This window comes from Drosophila grimshawi, unplaced genomic scaffold (genome assembly GCF_018153295.1).
Source record: "Drosophila grimshawi isolate 15287-2541.00 unplaced genomic scaffold, ASM1815329v1 contig_44, whole genome shotgun sequence".
Taxonomy (NCBI): domain Eukaryota; kingdom Metazoa; phylum Arthropoda; class Insecta; order Diptera; family Drosophilidae; genus Drosophila; species Drosophila grimshawi.
This window is the reverse complement of record NW_025063240.1, coordinates 16,906,160-16,925,391: the sequence shown is the minus strand read 5'-3', so window position 1 is coordinate 16,925,391 and position 19,232 is coordinate 16,906,160. Positions and strand designations below refer to the sequence as shown.

Sequence of the window (19,232 nt, the reverse complement as noted above, 5' to 3'; positions counted from 1 at the left end):
TGAATTTAATTTTCAGGTCACACAAAAGGGGGACACAAGGTTCATATATGTATGTGTGTGGATGTGTGTGTAGCGAGGATGTACTGCTTTCTTTTGCTTGGTAGTCAAGTGGCAAGCCAGACATAAAAAATGCAATAAATATTTAAATTACGATATCAGCGAGCTGCACGCAAATAAGAAACTGGGTTCAGGGCCCTTCAAAACTAGGCTAAATGTGGATAAAGCTAGAAAATAATTAACACAGCCAAATTGCAAGTCTGCCAACTGGGTTGAAAGTGGGTGGCAACATGGTGCAATATAATGAGAAACAGCACCTGAAAGTGACAAAATTAATTACTTTTTAATTGACTATGTATATCCATATATATTTTTTGTATATGTAAAATAGATCTTATATTTAAAATAATTAATATTCTTGGCCCTTAACGTTTTCAAATATTTTTTGTGCTAAACTTTAGATTATATTACGGTATGAGCTTAATAATTTTGATATTTATTCATTTTACTCAGCGTTTATTAATTAAATGTTACAAGCTGTGAAATGAAACATATTTACTATCAACATTTATGATATACAAATTAATTACAATTGTAATTTATGCATAAATAACATTTGTGGACAAGGGTAAATTTGTTGTTAAACTTGTTCGCTTATCTCTCTGTAAAATGTTTACTCTCGGAAAGTGTGAGATAAGTAATGTGTGGCATTTGTGTGATTTATTGTGACAGTATTATTATACAACATACGAGTGAAAATCGTGTTCTAACTTTAAATGTAGATGTCAAACCAAACCTGGTTTTTGAAAATCGTATCGCTTTTTATAAATTAATGTCATTGGAAAGTGTTGACCTATCCCTACAGGCACTCCTTGGGGGTACACAACGGCGTTGTTTGTATAAACATTTCAGTTTTGACAAGTTAAAGCAAAGGTAATTTACAACTTATTCATTTGTCATTCATTTCATTCATGCCACGCAGATGAAACATTCGTTTCACATTTTCTGCTTGTATCTCCCGTTGGCTTATCTTTGATTCACTCTTCAGTTTGGCATTAATTTAATATTCAAAAGCTTTGTATTTTTGCACAACAACTAAGGCAACAAACAACAATATCAACAACAACAACAAGAAGCCGAATGGAGGCAAGCGAAAAGCAATTTATGGGAACAACAACAACTGTAAATTAATAACAAAATAACAGCAACAACGACAATCGTGTCAAGTTCAACAAAAGCTTCACCCGCAGCTCTTTGTGGTTGTTGTTTTTTATTTTATATTTTATATACATCTAAAATTCGTGGCACGCACAATACCAAAAAAAAAAAATGTAAAACCAGTTAATGCGTCTGCTTTTGTTTTTGTTGTTGTTCGTGCACCCACGCGGCGCTTGAAGAGAGCGGCTTTAAGAGTGCGGCAAGAGCGAGCTTTAAAAAGTGAGTTGGCAGCACCTTAAATGGAGTTGCTCTTCTGGTGGTCATTTTGGTCAATGAGGGAAAGAGTGAGTGTCAAAGAGTTGGCCTTCAAAGCCAGGTTGACAAAATTGCATTTATTTACGATAAATATGTAAACAAAAAATCACTTTAATGAAGTTTAAGCATACTTTTTTTTTGTAATAAGCTGCTAAATCTCAAGCATTACTCAACCAAAATCTTAGCAAATTAACACAATTTTTGGATAAACTTAAATAGTTAAATATGCATAAAAAAACATACAAAAAATAGTTGCACTAATTTGCTAATGGGGCACCCATATATTTTTTTATAACCAAATTACACAAAAACATCTTGCTCATCAGCAACACCAACAACAACAAAAACAACAGCAAATCGACAAGTCAACAACTCAGCAGCTTGCAGCATCATTAAAGACTCGGGACTCGGGTCAGCTCTACAAGCTGTCAATTGTGACGCTCGCTTTGCGCTCTCTCTCTCTCTCTCTCTCTCTCTCTGTCTCTCGATCTGTCTTTCTCTCTTTCTCTCTTAGTTTAGGGCGGCAGCCTATGCAGACTGATCGCCAGCGGAGACAGTCGAGGAGGAGGGGAAGTTGGTTTTAAACTACTCACAAGCTCACAAGTCGCGACGGAAGCCGCTTTGCTCTGAGCTTGTCTTGAACTTTGGCAGTCGTTTACGGTTGTTCCATGCGGCGCGTTGGCAACGCGCTAAGTACGATATACGGGTACTGAAGTTTCCGAAACTTGTCAAAATTCCCGGTAATTAAGCCAAAACAATTCAATTACAAAGTGTACAATTGTATTTGCGCCCCAGTCTTCACAGTCCACACTCCACATTCGACCCTTTTCCGGCTCTCTTCCACTTGGCTTTTTTTTCCATTCGCGTGCATCCGTTAAATGAATGTGCGGCTGATCTAATCGCTGCCTTTGGCACGACAAAGTGCTCCAACCGCAACCAAACCGAATAGCTATCCTGCCACCAGATAAAATCTAAGCTTCGTTACACTTTGTGTTTCGCGGCTGTGTGAAACAAATAAAAATGTGCCGCTCTTATCCTGGGCTCTCAGTTTGTGGATGAGCTTCAGTGCGTCAAAGTGTTGACCCAATTAAATAATTCACACAAATTAATAAAAATTTACTTCAACAACCACAACAACAAATTCAAAGTAAAAAAAGCTTTCACCTAACAAGCGACGAGTCGCAAAAAACTAGTTTTCTGACGCTTTTACTAAGACAAAAAAAAAAACAAAAAGAGGCAAAAAATAAAAGACATTATAAATTACAATATTTCTTATATGTATTTTAGCCACATACATATAGCATACACATAGAGGAAAAGCAAAGCAAAACACATACAAAACTAAACCAAACCGAACATAGCCCAAAAACTAACCCAAACGAACGCATCGCAGCACATTCAACAACTTGTTTATTTCAAAATATAAGTGTATATATAACAAAAAGGCAAAAAAAAACCTGAAGCGCGTATATATCTTATAAATAGTACGCTTTGTTTCGGCACCCAACGCTAGCGACCATCAACAACAACCACAAACTACACTACAACAACCACAAAAACTAGTGGCAGCAGCTGCTGTTTGTCTTGGCGTAGGTCAGGCAACTCCGCGAGCCCACTGAAAACCCAATAAATAAATCACAAACTATGCACTGATTGAGCTGCCGGCAAACAGTCGCAACAAACAGCTGAGCCCCCGTCAACTAACTACTACTACTAATACTAACTGCTCATAAATTGGCACAGGTTGCCGGCTGCTCTTTAGTAACTGGGCTAAAATATTTTCAAGCGCAAAATGCTACACTGGTCACTGATTGTCAGCGCCCTGGGCGTAATTGTTGGCATCCTTGGCGCCTACTGCGGCTGGTCCCTGTTCCCCAACATGATACACAAAAAGGTCGAACAGGTGAGTTGCAAAAAAAAAACATATTTAAGATACTTTAACGTTTTGCCAAAAGTTCTGCGTATCTTTAATATAGAATAACTATTGAATATTCTACTTAGCGTAGTGTTATTTTCGAACAGTGGGCTAGACTGATAGGAATTTCTTATATATCTGCGATAGTCATATATCTGCTAATTACACACAAAATATTTGAGTCATGTCTGGCGAACCGCACTTTTCCCTCGTCAGCAAACAAAAAACAAACAGTGCTCTTTATAAATCGCCTGTGGATCATAATATTGGGTAATTGTAGTTTGCAGATCATTGTGCAACGGATTGTAATATATATGTAATGTATTCTTTGTATTGAAGAGCAATAGAATACCGCATAATTGTGATTAATGGGAGAGTTTCTTGGAAATAGCCTAAAGAACATACTCACATTTGATTCATTTGGCACCGTAGCACATTTCTTGATGTTTGCATATTCTGATAAGTAAGTCAACGAACTAGCAGGCATAGGCGTGACTTTGAGAACAGTCATAGTATTGTTTAATCAGAACAAAGTTATTTTTATATTATATTTGCGATACATACAGAAGACGGGGTTAGTCATCTGTGTACAGATTATATAAAGAATGTTAAGTTATCACAATAAACTTATAGAACCCGTTACGAATGAAACATAATTAAAATATAATTAATTCAGCATACACAATTTTCAAGAAAGAACATCAATCAAAAGAATAGAGAATCTATTAATATCTTAACTCAAATAATACTTCGTTTGGCTTATTCAAAAACCAACTATAACTTAGCTAGTTGATTTAGTATAGTTAAAGCTGCAGCACTTAATGCACTTAAAACATGCCGGTTGTCAGTGTCAAAGCTGACCTTCAAAAGAACATGAATCCATTAGATTACCAGGCCAGCCATTACTCATTACTTTAACCCCAGTGGATTGCGAAACATCGCGTCGATCTGCATACTTAGTTGAAACAGTATTTCATTATCGCTATAAATGACACTGCAGAACATGACATAACAAATAAAAAAAGCCGTTAAAATTGCTACCCAAAACGAGACAGATAGCATTTACATATATATACATATTTATATTTATAGATATATTTGACAGATACACTCACGCTATGCACAAATTAATTTAATGCGCAGTTATTAAAATGTCAATAAACATTTCAAATGCAATGCGGCGCCTGCAATAATAATCAATTTCAGACAAATGCATTGTAATTTAGGCAAATAGTTAAATGCACTAATTTCAGGTTAAAAAGATTGACTATAATAAAGACGAAATGTGTTTCAATATCAATTCTATGTCAAAGCAGTCGTCTATTTTACATTTAACAAATGCTTGCAGAAGGTTTTTAAGTGTGTCTAAAATGTATATCTATGGGTTCTCAAGGCGCTGATTCATTGCCAGAGCTAAGGCTATCGGTCGGCTTGGAGGCGCATGATTCAGTTGTTGTTTACTGCAATTAGAATGTGGCACAGCGCTTTTTAATTGCCCTACCCTGGCCCTGCCCATGATGGCAAGTCGCAAGACGCATTAAGAGCCGCTTTTAGGGTTGTCATGCATTGGGCTTTACATGCGTATACTTAATGCGAACCTTGTCCGCTGGCGCCCATGGGTGAGGTCAACACATGTTTCGCTTTTATGAGCCATTGTGCTCGGTTCCGTATATGCGGCATATCTTTCAGCTGCAATCTAGAATGGTTTAAAATCAAGTTAATGTGTTTGGTCAGCTGGGTTGGCTTAAGGTTGATGCTATCAAAATGTGTCGCCTTCAAGTTGAAGGCAGCCGTATAAAAACCATTTCTATTTGTAATTCCAAATGCAAATAAAAGCCAATTGAAATTCAAAGCAATTGATGGTCAAATTGTTGTTGTCCATTATTGGGCAATTGGGCCAACAAGCAATGCCAACCAATTAACACTCGTTTTCGAGCGAAATTTATTTGCGGCTCACTTAGAAAGTAGCTGCTATTAAATATTACGTATAAGCCACGTTGGCCCATTGACTTGTCACATTCTGAGCCACTAAATCCGCTGAACCCTCTGACCCCCTGAGATGCTCTAAAGTATCTGCATTTACATATGAAAAAGCTGTTTTTTTCTTTTCAAATTTCAGTCACGTTTTGGCGCTTGCTTTGACTTTGATTTGTTGTGGTTGTTGTTGTGGTCGTTTTTGCGTTGAACAAATTGTTAAAATTGGTCAATTTCGCAATAATTATTTTATTTTTTATTATTATTTCGTTTGGCTGCTGAATGAATTTTGGGCCAGTGTCAATGCGTTTATGCCTATTATTGTTGTTGCTGTTGTTGCTGCTGCTGCTGCTGTTGTTGTTGTTGTTATTGTTGCTGTCTTGTCTTCGCCTCTCTTAGTTTGGGAGCTCTTAAGGTTAATCAAACATTTTGTATGCTCTTTTCATAGGCTGACTGCGCGGTCGACGCGACGCCGGCTTCGTGTGCATTGACCTTGATATTGTTTGTGGTTATTTTTATGCTTTTCGAAGATTTTTTTGACAATTCCTCAATTGTACCTAGCTCATACATACATAGTTAGTTACATATATATGTATATCGTGTATGTGGCATGGTCTTAGCCTCACCATAATATTATATTGCTGGTCATGTTTCATGGTAGGTTTTACTTTGCCAATTTTTATTATTTTTTAGTTTACGGGGGAATTGTAAATATTTGTGGAGACTTCTAGTCAAGGCGCCAGTGTTTAGTGCTCAGCCATTTAAGTGTTAATTATTTTACAGGGTCAGCAATTCGACATAGAAATTTGTATTTGAAATTATTGCCAATTTTTAGCTGTACGAGAATTGGATAAGTGACTTGATTGAAAAAGGGGGGTTAAAACGGGTTTGATATGTTCCGAATACTGTGTACTAAGTTGTTTATAAGTTAGATGTTTTGGTCATTGCACTTTGCAAAAAATCAAATGTAAATGCGTCTCTGAAAAATATTTATTAAAATATTCAAAGGAATTGAATAATTAACCGAATGAACTGCAACTGTGTTGTTGAAATATTATCGCTGTCGACTTAAGTAAAAAAAAAGAAAGAAAGAAAAACTGGTTCATAGTCGTCAATCTGGCTACGTGTTGATGACGCTGATGTGATTTTTATGGTCACTAATTCATCATTTCGCTCATAATTTAGCCGGTAAGACGACAAGCCGTACATAATACGCAAATGCTTGTTTCCGAAATGTAAACTGAGAAATGAGCTTTATGAACTGTCGACAACTCGTTGAAATATTATTAATGTTATAATTATATCTTATGTATCTTAATTGCTTATTCTCTTCGTTAGAGCGTTGTTATACAAGATGGTTCTGAGCAATACAAACGTTTTGTGAAACTGCCCCAACCGCTGAGCTTCAAGGTATATATATTCAATGTGACGAATCCCGAAATGATACAACATGGTGCCATACCCATTGTCGAGGAAATTGGACCATATGTTTATAAGTAAGTTAAATACACCCCTCTTGCAACAGTAGCTTAACTATAAAATCCGTTAACTTTCCCCAGACAATATCGCCAGAAGAAGGTTAAGCATTTCTCGCGAGATGGTTCCAAGATCTCCTATGTGCAGAATGTGCATTTTGATTTTGATGAGGATGCCTCAGCACCCTATACACAAAACGATCGCATTGTAGCACTCAACATGCACATGAATGTGAGTATATAGAGAGTTAGATATATATATATATATATATAATATCTGAACTATATAAATGTTAATTGAGTTTGTGATTGATAATCTTCTGACGCATCTTACAGGCCTTTTTGCAAGTATTCGAAAGAGAAATCACTGATATCTTACAGGGTTTTGCAAATAGATTGAACTCGCGATTGAATCGCACGCCTGGTGTACGAGTTTTAAAGCGTCTGATGGAGCGCATACGAGGGAAACGTAAAGTAATTTTATTTACTACTAATTCTATTGAGCAAAAAAAACATATATATGTATTACGTTAGTAATGGAATGGAATATGCAATATATCTAACTGACCATATCGACATAACCGCCCAAGCATGCTACTATTTGTGGGCATAGGTCAATGTTATTCTAATTTTTCGATTTTTGGTATCGGTTGGGGTTTTCAGGTTGTTTGGCTCAACTAATTAAACATTGACACAGATTGTTTGTAGCCCTACAAAAGGTTAATGGACGTATACTTCTATATAAGAATGTGTTAGTTAATGGCAACGGATAACAGATACAATGTAAACATTTTTTTATTTAACTATTGTATTGGGCATTACTTTGTTCTTTTACTTGATGAGCAGATGAGGGCAAACTGATATGGCTGTATCGATTTCATTGATCTTAGTTGGCTATTAATTATGATAACACCCCAGACATGCGTAAAGTAATTAAGCTCTTAATATGATTAATATGTTTACTTAGCCTGTATTCACTTAAAACGGTCAGAAATACAATAGTTGTTGATAAGTTTGAGGTTTACTTTAGTATTAAGCTGACAGGTTTAAGGTCAATGTTGGGTATTTATTTATTGAGAAAATACTAAACAACTTAGGCTCGTTAAGAATTACAAATGCAAAAAAGAAACAAATCGAGCAGAACTATGGTTTTAACAGATAATAGTATTAGTTTAAGGATTTATTCAGAAAACAATGTAAAAGCTTGGTTTCGGTCTTGACTTGCTCTATAAGTAGTCTAAAAATACTAACTAACCTTGACTTTGAAGCCAGAACTGTTGGCTTAAAGGTCATTATGTGCTTGCGATATCTAATCTGAAAACAATAATAATTATAGCACCCTTTAGTTGGGTATATGGCATCGCAGTCAACCTTCTTGAAGGTGTCAAAGTAAGTGAAACCATCTTGCTAGCTGTGTGTATCTATCTATTTATAATGCTTGTCTAATATTTAAAATTTTGATCATTAAACTCAAGTACACAAATAAACATAACACAAATCATACTGATTGGCATGAACCTTGGTCAAAGGAATTCACAATTGTAAATATATTTTGATAAATTGAGATTGATATTGAAAAGCTGTCAGTCAGCAACATTTAACTATAAGCAATTAATTGTATAGTATTATTAAACAAACATAACTCAACTGGCTACTAATTTTTGGTCAACGCTTCGCTTAACACAAATTCTAAGGCTAATTACCACGCCCCGCTATGCGCCGTTGCCTTCTCCTACGCCTCCGCCTCCCCACTAATGCTTGCCGCCTTTGCCTGTACCTGGTTTCTGATCCCCATTAAATCCCAATTCAAAACTTACCCATTTAACATTTTAACTGGACCGTCGACTCTTTTCAGTCCGTGCTGCAGATTGGCGAGAATGATCCGGGTCTGGCTCTACTACTGGTGCATCTCAATGCCAATCTCAAGGCAGTATTCAATGACCCACGCTCCATGTTTGTGCATACCTCAGTGCGGGAGTATCTGTTCGATGGAGTGCGCTTCTGCATCAATCCCCAGGGCATTGCCAAGGCCATTTGCAATCAGATCAAGGAGAGTGGCTCTAAGACCATTCGAGAGCAGAGCGATGGCAGCTTAGCCTTCTCCTTCTTTGGACACGTAAGTAGAGTACAAAATTAAACAGAATACTCCGACTCACATGTAACTCCATCACATGCTTCCAAATATAGAAAAACGGCTCTGGTCATGATGTTTACGAGGTGCACACGGGCAAGGGTGATCCCATGAAGGTGCTGGAGATTCAAAAACTCGATGATTCACATAATCTGCATGTGTGGCTCAATGGCAGCAACGAGGGTGAGGCTTCCGTTTGTAACCAGATCAATGGCACCGATGCCTCCTCCTATCCACCGTTTCGGCAACGCGGCGATTCCATGTACATCTTCAGTGCAGACATTTGTCGCTCCGTGGAGCTGTTCTATCAGTCGGACATACAGTACCAGGGCATACCCGGTTTCCGGTACTCTATTGGGGAGAACTTTATCAACGACATTGGACCCGAGCACGACAACGAATGCTTCTGTGTCGACAAACTGGCGAATGTGATCAAACGCAAAAATGGTTGCCTCTATGCGGGTGCCCTCGATCTGACCACCTGCCTGGGTGAGTTATATATTCGTTTTTTATTACCAATAATCGCCTACCTCTATGCGCAAAGAGGTATTTCAACTTTACCTTAACAACTATTAACAAGATTTTAACGCATTAATTTAAATAATTAATTCATGCTCAGTAAATCGATCTAATGCGTGGACATCTGTGTCGATTTTGCTATTAGTATTTTTTTTTTATTATTTGAATCTGATTTAATTACCAATTTATTTATGTGTTTAAAATGAGAATTTGACAGTTTTTTGGTAGTTTTATCTGTAAAGCTAACAAGTTTCATTAACGGGCCCATTAATATGAACATTAATTAGACTCCCCCAACCAGTTAACAGAAAAACAATCTGTTCAATTGGCTATCGCATTATCTACTCGCATTAGTCACATCTAAAATTATACGCCAGATATAAAATTTCAATTTAGCAGATATTGGTCATAAAATATATGGAACGTTCGATATTTGAATGGATAATGATATGTAAAAATAATTCCAGAAAATCAGGAAATACTTGGCATGCTTGTTTTACTCCCCATCTACGAATTGACGTGTTTGTTTAGCTTTTAATATTAAACATATTATGTTTCATATGCAAATTCACAAGTGTGAAGTTCGGCTGCAGAAATGTTAAGTATTTATTGAATAAGAGTCTTAGCAAAAAAAATAAAATGCCATTGCTATAACAAATGCAAATCTGAACAAGCTCAAGTCTCCATTTAATGCCAATACAAATGTGACGTATGCTTTTCGGAACTACAAAGACGAGATATCTAAACGCAAAAAATTATGATTATTCGCTCGACAATAGCAATTAAATTAATAAAAAATTGTCTTCAAGTGTCTTAAATGCCAATATATTTCAAGTTTTGAAATGAACGCACTTAGACCTAGAACAAATTGCAATATCAATTCAAATAGCTGTGTGGGTCGCATAATCATTTGATCTTTAATTAGATACGTTTGCTCTGTGGCGTTTCAGCTTTATCAGAATGTGTGTTATAAACAAATCAATTTGAATGCAACACATTTATATTTTTTATATACCAAAGAAAACTCCCAAAACAAAAAACCGGTCTATGAAGTCTTTAGCAATTTTGACATTTTTTAATCCAAAATAGAGCATTATTTGTTTTAGCAGTCATTTAAATAATCTGTCGAAAATGAATGGTAATCGAAAAATTATACTAAAGATTTGTCTAATAGTTTATAGTCTAATAGTTTAGTGTCATATTAATCAGAGTCTTTTGATATTATCTGAATACCTGCCACCATTCTTAAAGTATAAAGTTAATAACACAGATTGACTTATTTGTTGTGTATTATTTTACTATACACTATTTGGCAGCTAGAGTATTAAATCTTCAGTGATTGTTTGAGTTTGTCTTGATTTCATGGCTGGAATTCAACAGTTCTGCGTCGTTTATTGACCCATTCCTATTTATTGCTTTTTTTTAATGTTAATTTCTTAATTAACACTTCAGAACCAGCAATTGCAAGATGATTGACGAGAAGAAGCAGCATCAATTTGTATTGCGCATTTGAAAATAAAAGTGTTGATGACTAGTTTGATGGCTTCTGAAGAGATCATCGACTCATTATGATCTTCTCAAGTGCCGCTCTACAAATTGAAGCATCAAATTCCATATTTTTTTTCCTCCCCTTCGTATTAATGTTTTTATTATTTATTCGATTCGTTGGGCACGTTTCTGACTTGAGATTCTTGCTTCTTTTTTAATTGGCAAAACGTGAGTTAACAGTTTCAATAATGAGCAGCATTTGGAAATATTTGTCTACTGTATAAGTTGTGCCTCCAAATGAGGAAACTCTCACACAAATTGGTTCAATGCTAATACTAGATAAATAAATATCAAATAAATAAACGCAGACATTACTTCCGTACACAAGAATTTCAATGGGCTCAAGAGTTATTAACAGACAAAATCGTTGTCAAGTCTTTTGACTGTGGCAGTTGGCCTACACATCCATTGAACTTTACTTTGTTAAAGTAATACTAAAAAGACAAATATATTTTTATGTGAACGAGTTGAAAATCCTGTTTTTGTATTTTGTAAACAAGTGCTACAGTGGAATTTTAATTATAATATCATGCTAATCTTAAAATCTATAATACTTAAAAATCAATTATTTATTTTACAGATGCGCCAGTTATTTTGACGTTGCCTCACATGCTGGGTGCCTCAAATGAGTATAGGAAAATGATACGAGGCCTCAAGCCAGATGCCAAAAAACATCAGACTTTTGTCGATGTGCAATCGGTAAGCCTTGAACCTTAAACAATTTTACAATCTATAATATATATTGTAAATATTATGGCATAGCTGACGGGTACTCCGCTGCGGGGTGGCAAGAGAGTTCAGTTCAACATGTTTCTGAAGAGCATAAATCGCATTGTGATTACAGAGAATCTGACAACGGTGTTAATGCCTGCCCTTTGGGTGGAGGAGGTTAGTAAAATACTATAGTATCGTGTACATCCTACAGCTGTATTCTTGCAGGGTATACAACTCAATGGTGAAATGGTGAAATTCTTCAAACAGAGGCTCATCAATAAGCTCAAAACGCTGCACATTGTACACTGGGCGGGTCTTTGTGGTGGCATGGGCGTGGCAGTTCTCGGTCTCATCTATTACGTATTCCAGCGGGGAAGGCCCGAGAAAGTGTTTGTGAAGTGAGATTGGAGAATGGAGGCTTATTGAAATGTTATCAAATGTTGTAAATTTAAATGTATGTTATTGTCATTATAATTATAATCTGGATGTTACAACTTGGCTCGCATTGTCCACGAATTTTTATATATAATTTATTGTTTAAATGTGATTTTATTATATTGTGATTTAGCCTGTACTAAAAACTATGATTAAACTAACAAAAATGTTGAATAAAATGTAAATGAAACGAGATCAATTTGTTTTCCTAATTTATTTTTAAGATATTTCTTAGAATTGTTAATTTCTTAACCACAACAGCTGCCAAGCTGTTAACTTCAATTCACACAGTTGAAATTCATTAACTATGCCTTGATCCCAAGCAAAGCGCCAAGTTCAAGATCCATCACAATGGTCAGTGTTGCTATGAAATGCATAAATTATTCAATTAATCAATGGCAGTAAAAATTATATGAAACGAACAAAAAATACAAAAAAAAAAAACAAAGTTCATTAAAACTTATCTGTAAAAGTGCAAATTAAAATAGAGTTGCTTTAAATAGAGTTGCTAAAAAACCTGTAGATGAAAATATCTACAAAATTGTCGCTTAGGCAATGCTTGAATGCTGTGCGAGCGAGATGGCTGCATTTGACCAAGTCCAATATGCAAACATAAAATAAACAAAAGATCGACAAGGTGTTTGATTTTAATGCTATTGACACACACACACACACACCAATTGCTGAGGATTGGGAGGGGTTACTGCGATTGCGACTACGAGTTTGCCAGCTACTGACTGCTGGGACTGTCATTTTGAGTGACAGCCGCATCAACAGCAACAACAACTGTCAACTGGGCGTGTGTGCGTTTAAAAACGCGTCAAATAAAAAAGTAGAAATAGAAATAAATACAAATAGCGTATCGATCAAACTCGACCGTTCTGGAACCCGTTTTATAATAAAAAACTAAATATTTAAATGTGACTTTTGCTAGTAAATATTGTAAATTAATTTCATTAGCAAATTTGCAGCTAATGGCCACAAAAAAAAAAAAAAAAAAAAACTTTCACATCGTAAACGATTCACTTAGTGTCTCTCTGGCTTGCCTTTGTCTGTGGCAGCTTAAGCACGTGTCTGGAAAGAACCTTTCCAATTTGGCCCGTTCTTGTATAGGTGTGTGGTCAATAATTATGCAATACACACAATGATGTACCACAACCAGTTTGCCATCGCTGTCGTCATATATACATATGTACGTATATTCAAATCACTTTGGTTTGGGGCTCAAGATGAGACCCGTTGCCAACTTGCCCGATCAGTCGGCAACGAAACGCGCTAAAGCACGCAGCCCCCTATTTAAAGAAATAAACGAAGGCGAAGAAGACGCATTGTCGAGTGTGAAATACAATTTAAAATTTAAACTCGTTTCGATTCGGTTTTTTTTTAGTGCTCGGCCTAAGGACTGTCACATCACATCGCTCCCTCTCTCCTCTCTTTCTCTCTCTCTCCCCCCTCTCTCCACTCTCTTTCTTCTGTCTGCCTACATATTTTTACAACAGTATATATAGGCCTGGCGACGAGTTATACTCCGTCAAAGCATCAAAAGATGTCGTCAGTGTTGTTGCTCCCGTTGCTGCTGCTGCTGCTGCTACTGCTTCAGCTCTGCTCAGCTCGAATCTTTGAGCGCTGTGAGCTGGCTGCACTGCTGCAGCATCAGCATGGATTACCCCCTGCTCAGGTGGCCAATTTGGTGTGCATTGCACAGCATGCGAGTAGTCTGAATACGGCTACCTTTGGCGGCGGCACTGGACCAGGTGGCGGCTCCCATGGCATTTTCCAGATCAGCGATGTCTACTGGTGTTCGCCGCCTGGTCAGGGTGCCGGTTGTGGGTTGAGTTGTTCGCGTCTTCGGGATGATGATATTGCGGATGATGTTTTGTGTGTGCGGAAGATCTATGCGGAGCATCAGCGCATCTCGGGTGATGGATTCACGGCCTGGCAGGCATACGATGCGTATTGTCGCCGCGATGCGGCCTCCTATGTCGCTGGCTGTGGACTGGGCGGCAACAAGAACAATGCGCAGCACGTAGCTGCCTCCTATCAGGTGAAGCATCCACAACCACAGTTGAGCTATTATCATCAGCCACAGCAACAGCAGCAGATCCAAGTGGGCTATCATCAGCCACAACATCAACAGGTGCAGGGCAAAATCTACAGTCGCTGTGAGCTTGCCCAGGAGTTGTTCTACAAACACAAGCTGCCCATGCAACAGATACCCACCTGGGTTTGCATTGCCCAGCATGAATCCTCCTTCAACACGGCAGCAGTGGGTCGCCTCAATACGGATGGCAGTGCGGATCACGGCCTGTTCCAGATCAGTGATCTCTACTGGTGCACTCATGATCAGCGTGGCGGTAAGGGCTGTCGTGCGGTCTGCAATCAATTCCTCGACGCCAGCATTTCGGATGATGTGCAGTGCATCAGACGCATCCATCAGGAGCATACACAGATATCGGGCGACGGCTTCAATGCGTGGACAGTCTATAATCGGGATTGTCGCAATCAGCGCTATGAGCAGGTGGCCGCTTGCTTTGCCAAACCACCATCAACATCATTGCATCCCAATGCAATTGGTGGTACTGTGCACAAAATCAGCTATGCTTATTCATACGCACCAAAGCCACAGCAACCAACGACACCCAATCCCTACTACAGGGCACCTGTCAGTAAGCCAAGCCAAAACTATCAATTGGTTAGTAATCAGCGTAATCCTTTTCTGCATCCGGGAACTCAGCCGCATCCCAATGTTATTGGTGCGCCCATAAAAACACATTATGCTAGCAGCTCATACGCAAATCCATTGCTCAGCTACAAACCACACACAACACCTAAACAACAACACCTGCAACACAATTACTACCGACAACCACAAGCACAACAACACCAACAACAAAACCAACACTATTACACAACACATCAACGAGCTGGTAAAGTTTATAAACGCTGCGAATTGGCGCAAGAGTTGTATTTCTCACATAAGTTTCCCATTCAGGATATAGCCACTTGGGTGTGCATCGCGGAGCATGAGTCGCGTCTGGATACGGCGGCAGTGGGGCGCCTCAATGCGGACGGCAGTGCGGATCACGGACTCTTCCAGATCAGTGATCTCTACTGGTGCACGCAGGATGGCAGCGGGGGCAAGGGCTGTCACATCAACTGTGATCGTTTGCTGGACTCGGACATCTCAGATGATGTCCAGTGCATCCGGACTATACATGAGGAACATACGCGCATCTCTGGCGATGGGTTCACTGCGTGGACAGTGTACAACGGACATTGCAGGGATCGGAAGCGCACCGAAATTGACAGCTGCTTTGAGGAGAGTGAGCTCCAGAAGGAGCCAGTAAGCCCAGTCAGGCCAGCAACTAATGAGCTTGTCAACAAACCCAAGCCCAAAGGCAAGATTTACAGTCGATGTGAGCTGGCTCAGGAGCTCTACCGTAAACACAAGATGCCAATGAGTGAGATAGCCACCTGGGTGTGCATTGCACAACATGAATCCTCCTACAACACTGCTGCAGTGGGTCGCCTCAATACGGATCGCAGCGAAGATCACGGGCTCTTCCAGATCAGTGATCTCTACTGGTGCACCCACGATGGCAGCGCAGGCAAGGCCTGTCATATTGAATGCGATCGTCTGCTTGACTCCGATATTTCGGATGATATTGAGTGTATCAGGACTATTCATGAGGAGCACACACGAATATCAGGCGACGGCTTCACTGCATGGACAGTGTACAATGGTCATTGCAGGGATCGGAAACGCGCCGAGATTGCCAGCTGCTTTGAGGAGAGTGAGCTCCAGAAGGAGCCAGGAAAGCCAGTCAAACCAGTCAAGCCTGCAGCGAATGGACTTGTTAAGAAACCCAAGCCCAAAGGCAAGACTTACAGTCGCTGTGAGCTGGCCCAGGAGCTCTACCACAAACACAAGCTGCCCATGCAAGAGATACCCACCTGGGTGTGCATTGCCCAACATGAATCCTCCTACAGCACTGCTGCAGTGGGTCGCCTCAACACGGATAGCAGTGAAGATCATGGTTTATTTCAGATCAGTGATCTCTACTGGTGCACCCACGATGGGAGCAGTGGGAAGGCCTGTCATATTGAATGCGATCGTCTGCTTGACTCAGATATCTCAGATGATATTGAATGCATCAAGACTATTTACAAGGAGCACACGCGCATCTCTGGTGATGGCTTCACTGCGTGGACAGTGTATAATGGTCATTGTAGACACCAGAGTCTGGCACAATTAAGTGATTGCTTTGCAGGCAATGAGATTATCGAGGCGGAGGAGCACTCCCAACATCAACAATTGTCAAGCCACAAACAGCCGCCGATTGTAAAAGTCGTAGCTAATCATCCCTTCGGGGCCAATCCGTTCCTTCAACATTTGAGTGCACCACAGAAGACTCAAGTGGCAGTCCAAGCTATTAGGACTACAGCCAGGCCTTCGATTAAAGTGACTCCAGTTCCAGTGACTCCTAATCATTCTTATACATCAAATCCTTTCTTGCAGCAACTGAAGCCACAGCAACAACCCGTACTTGCCGCATCTGTGGTTCGCCCTATAAATTTGGTTGATAAAGCGTCTGTTTCAAAGCCCAACTATAACCAAAATCCATTCCTAAAGCCATACAAAAACAGTTTGAGAATGGTATTCAAACGAATGCGCCATTGAAACCCAAGCATACTGTTAATCCCTTCCAAATTCGTGCTAGTAAGCCAGACACCAAAACAAGTACGACTTAAAGGCCCACAGTGCCTGCTAAAGTCACAAGGCATCCATATGTTAGTAGCGATATCTTTCGTCAGGAGATTATCAAATTTACGGCAACAACTTCAGCAACAACATCAACAGCTTTTAGTCATCTTCAGCAAACTTCGCCAAGCACAACGCCAGCACCGAAATCCACTCAAATTATTGCTAGACCTTCTACAACACACAAAACAACAACTCGTTCAACTACAACAACTCCTCCGTTTACAACAGCTCGTCCGTTTACAACAGCTCGGCCATTTACCACAAATCGCCCATACACTCCTGCAAAAATAACATCTAGATCGACTACGGCCAGGGTGTCAGCCACAACACCACGTTCGATATCAACAACTCGGCGTACAACGACAACAACTCAGCAAGCTACAAAAACGCAAAGTACACCATTTATCAGACAAACAACAAAATCCACTACTCGCCAAACAACTATAAAACCATCGGCTCGTCCTACAACAACGAGAGTAACATCAAGAGCAACAACGAGGTCCACAACAACAAGACCTATAGTACGCCAAACAACAACGCAAAACTCAACACGTCTTTCAACAATTCGCCCAACAACTAGCCCAACTGTTCGCCCAACAGCTCGCCCAACAACTCGCCCAACAGCTCGCCCAACAGTACGCCCAACAACTCGCCCAACAGCACGCCCAACAACTCGCCCAACAACCCGCCCAACAGCTCACCCAACATCTTCGTCAATAACTCGCCCCACAACACTCCTAACAGTGCGACCCACAACTCGCACTACAAGTCGCCAAACAGCTCGCTCTACAGCATACAACACAACTCGCCCTACAAGTCGCCCAACAACCCGCCCAATAGCTCGCTCACCAAGTAGCCCAACAATTCGTCCAACTGTTCGCCCAACAACTCGCCCAACAACTCGCCTCACAACACGCCTAACAGTGCGACCCACAAGTCGCCCCCCAACTCGCTCTACAACACACAACACAACTCGCTCTACAAGTCGCCAAGCAACTCGCTCTACAACACACAACACAACTCGCCCCACAAATCGCCCAACAACCAGCTTATCAGCCCGCACAACGACTCGTTCCACAACAACCTGGCAACGACCATTGACATCAGCGCGGCCATCAACAACACGTTACCCCATAACAACGAGAACAACAAGAACGACAACACCTCAACACAACTTTAAAACACCGACAACGAACTATAAAACAACAACTCGCTCGCCAACAACAACTTTAAATCGCCACACTGCCATTAAAAGTACTTCCACAACTCCAAGGCCATATCTGTTTACCTCGACAAGATCCACAGCAACAACAGCGATAACAACAACAACGAGAACAGCAACTCGTCCGCCAGATCCATTTGACCATCCATTCTTTGCGAAATACAAAGCCTTGTTTGATATACAAAAGACGCCGCCGCCAACAGTCAGCAAACCGACCACATCAAAGTCCACTTTGTCCGACCAATTGCGATTCACTGCCAGCCCGTATTATGCCAGGTTTCAGGAAAACAGTGCCAAGGTCGCGGCAAAAACTCTTTTTGCCTACGATTTTGGTCAGAATAGAACAACAACAACTGCTGTTCGATCCCAGACCACAGCGAAGACATCAACCAAAACATAAGTCCAACATTCCAGGTGGAAAAAGTAGGTTTTTATAAGGGTACGGAGGGTGCGGGGGAAACTTGTAAATATGTGTTTAATAGGGCTAGTTATGTTTTTTTTATAATGACAGAATACTCATAAATTATTAATGTTAAGATACATAATTATTATTTAGATAATAAAACAAAAATAAACCACATGCAAATTCGTAAAACTAATTCAATGCTTAGAGCGGAAAACGACAAGCGGAGTGCCAACAAGTCTGAGGAACTGGCGACATGTTGAATGCTGCCAACTGCGCTCGCGACACTAAGTGGATGTGTTTTTGATTAATTTCATTAACTTGTTTTTGGCCGAGTGTTAGCCTTGTTAACATCAACAGCAGCAACAACAACAACGTCAACATTCATAAACGGCAACACGGCGAATAGCGTGAAATAACAAGTTATTAAAATGTTTGTGCATTTCAATGTTAATTAATTATTCCTCTAAATCAGCAAGTCATTTCTACATTTGAAATTTATATTAAAATTGACGTAATTAAGACGTCATGCGGACGTTTTAAAATCAAATTGTGCCGCTCATTGCTGTTCATATTTTGCAGCACTTTTATTACATTTGTGGAGATGGTCGATTACCGATAATTTCAATGAATCGATATTAAAAGTATTTTTGTGGTATTT

General features: G+C 39.5%; 2 protein-coding genes across 6 annotated transcripts; both read left to right on the top strand.

Moving 5' to 3' along the window:
- The first annotated feature begins 2,121 nt into the window (after positions 1-2,121).
- On the top strand, positions 2,122-12,366 carry LOC6558894 (sensory neuron membrane protein 2). Of its 5 annotated transcripts, none has more exons than XM_001983890.2 (11): positions 2,122-2,210; positions 3,214-3,373; positions 6,698-6,855; positions 6,919-7,066; positions 7,171-7,303; positions 8,171-8,223; positions 8,690-8,950; positions 9,022-9,454; positions 11,613-11,731; positions 11,795-11,920; positions 11,972-12,366. In XM_001983890.2, the coding sequence occupies exons 2-11, from the start codon at positions 3,263-3,265 to the stop codon at positions 12,146-12,148; spliced, it is 1,719 nt and encodes a 572-aa protein (XP_001983926.2). In that variant the 5' UTR covers positions 2,122-2,210; positions 3,214-3,262; the 3' UTR covers positions 12,149-12,366. The 5 variants fall into 5 exon arrangements, with proteins under 5 accessions (XP_001983926.2, XP_032594522.1, XP_032594528.1 ...); XM_032738631.2 differs by having other exon boundaries at positions 2,141-2,210; positions 3,257-3,373; positions 11,972-12,345; XM_032738637.2 differs by lacking the exons at positions 2,122-2,210; positions 8,171-8,223 and having other exon boundaries at positions 2,725-3,373; positions 7,171-7,308.
- Positions 12,367-13,649: 1,283 nt separating this feature from the next.
- Positions 13,650-18,680, top strand: LOC6558886. The gene is made up of 2 exons (XM_001983891.3): positions 13,650-16,838; positions 16,934-18,680. The coding sequence occupies exons 1-2, from the start codon at positions 13,728-13,730 to the stop codon at positions 18,566-18,568; spliced, it is 4,746 nt and encodes a 1,581-aa protein (XP_001983927.3). The 5' UTR covers positions 13,650-13,727; the 3' UTR covers positions 18,569-18,680.
- The last annotated feature ends 552 nt before the right edge of the window (positions 18,681-19,232 follow it).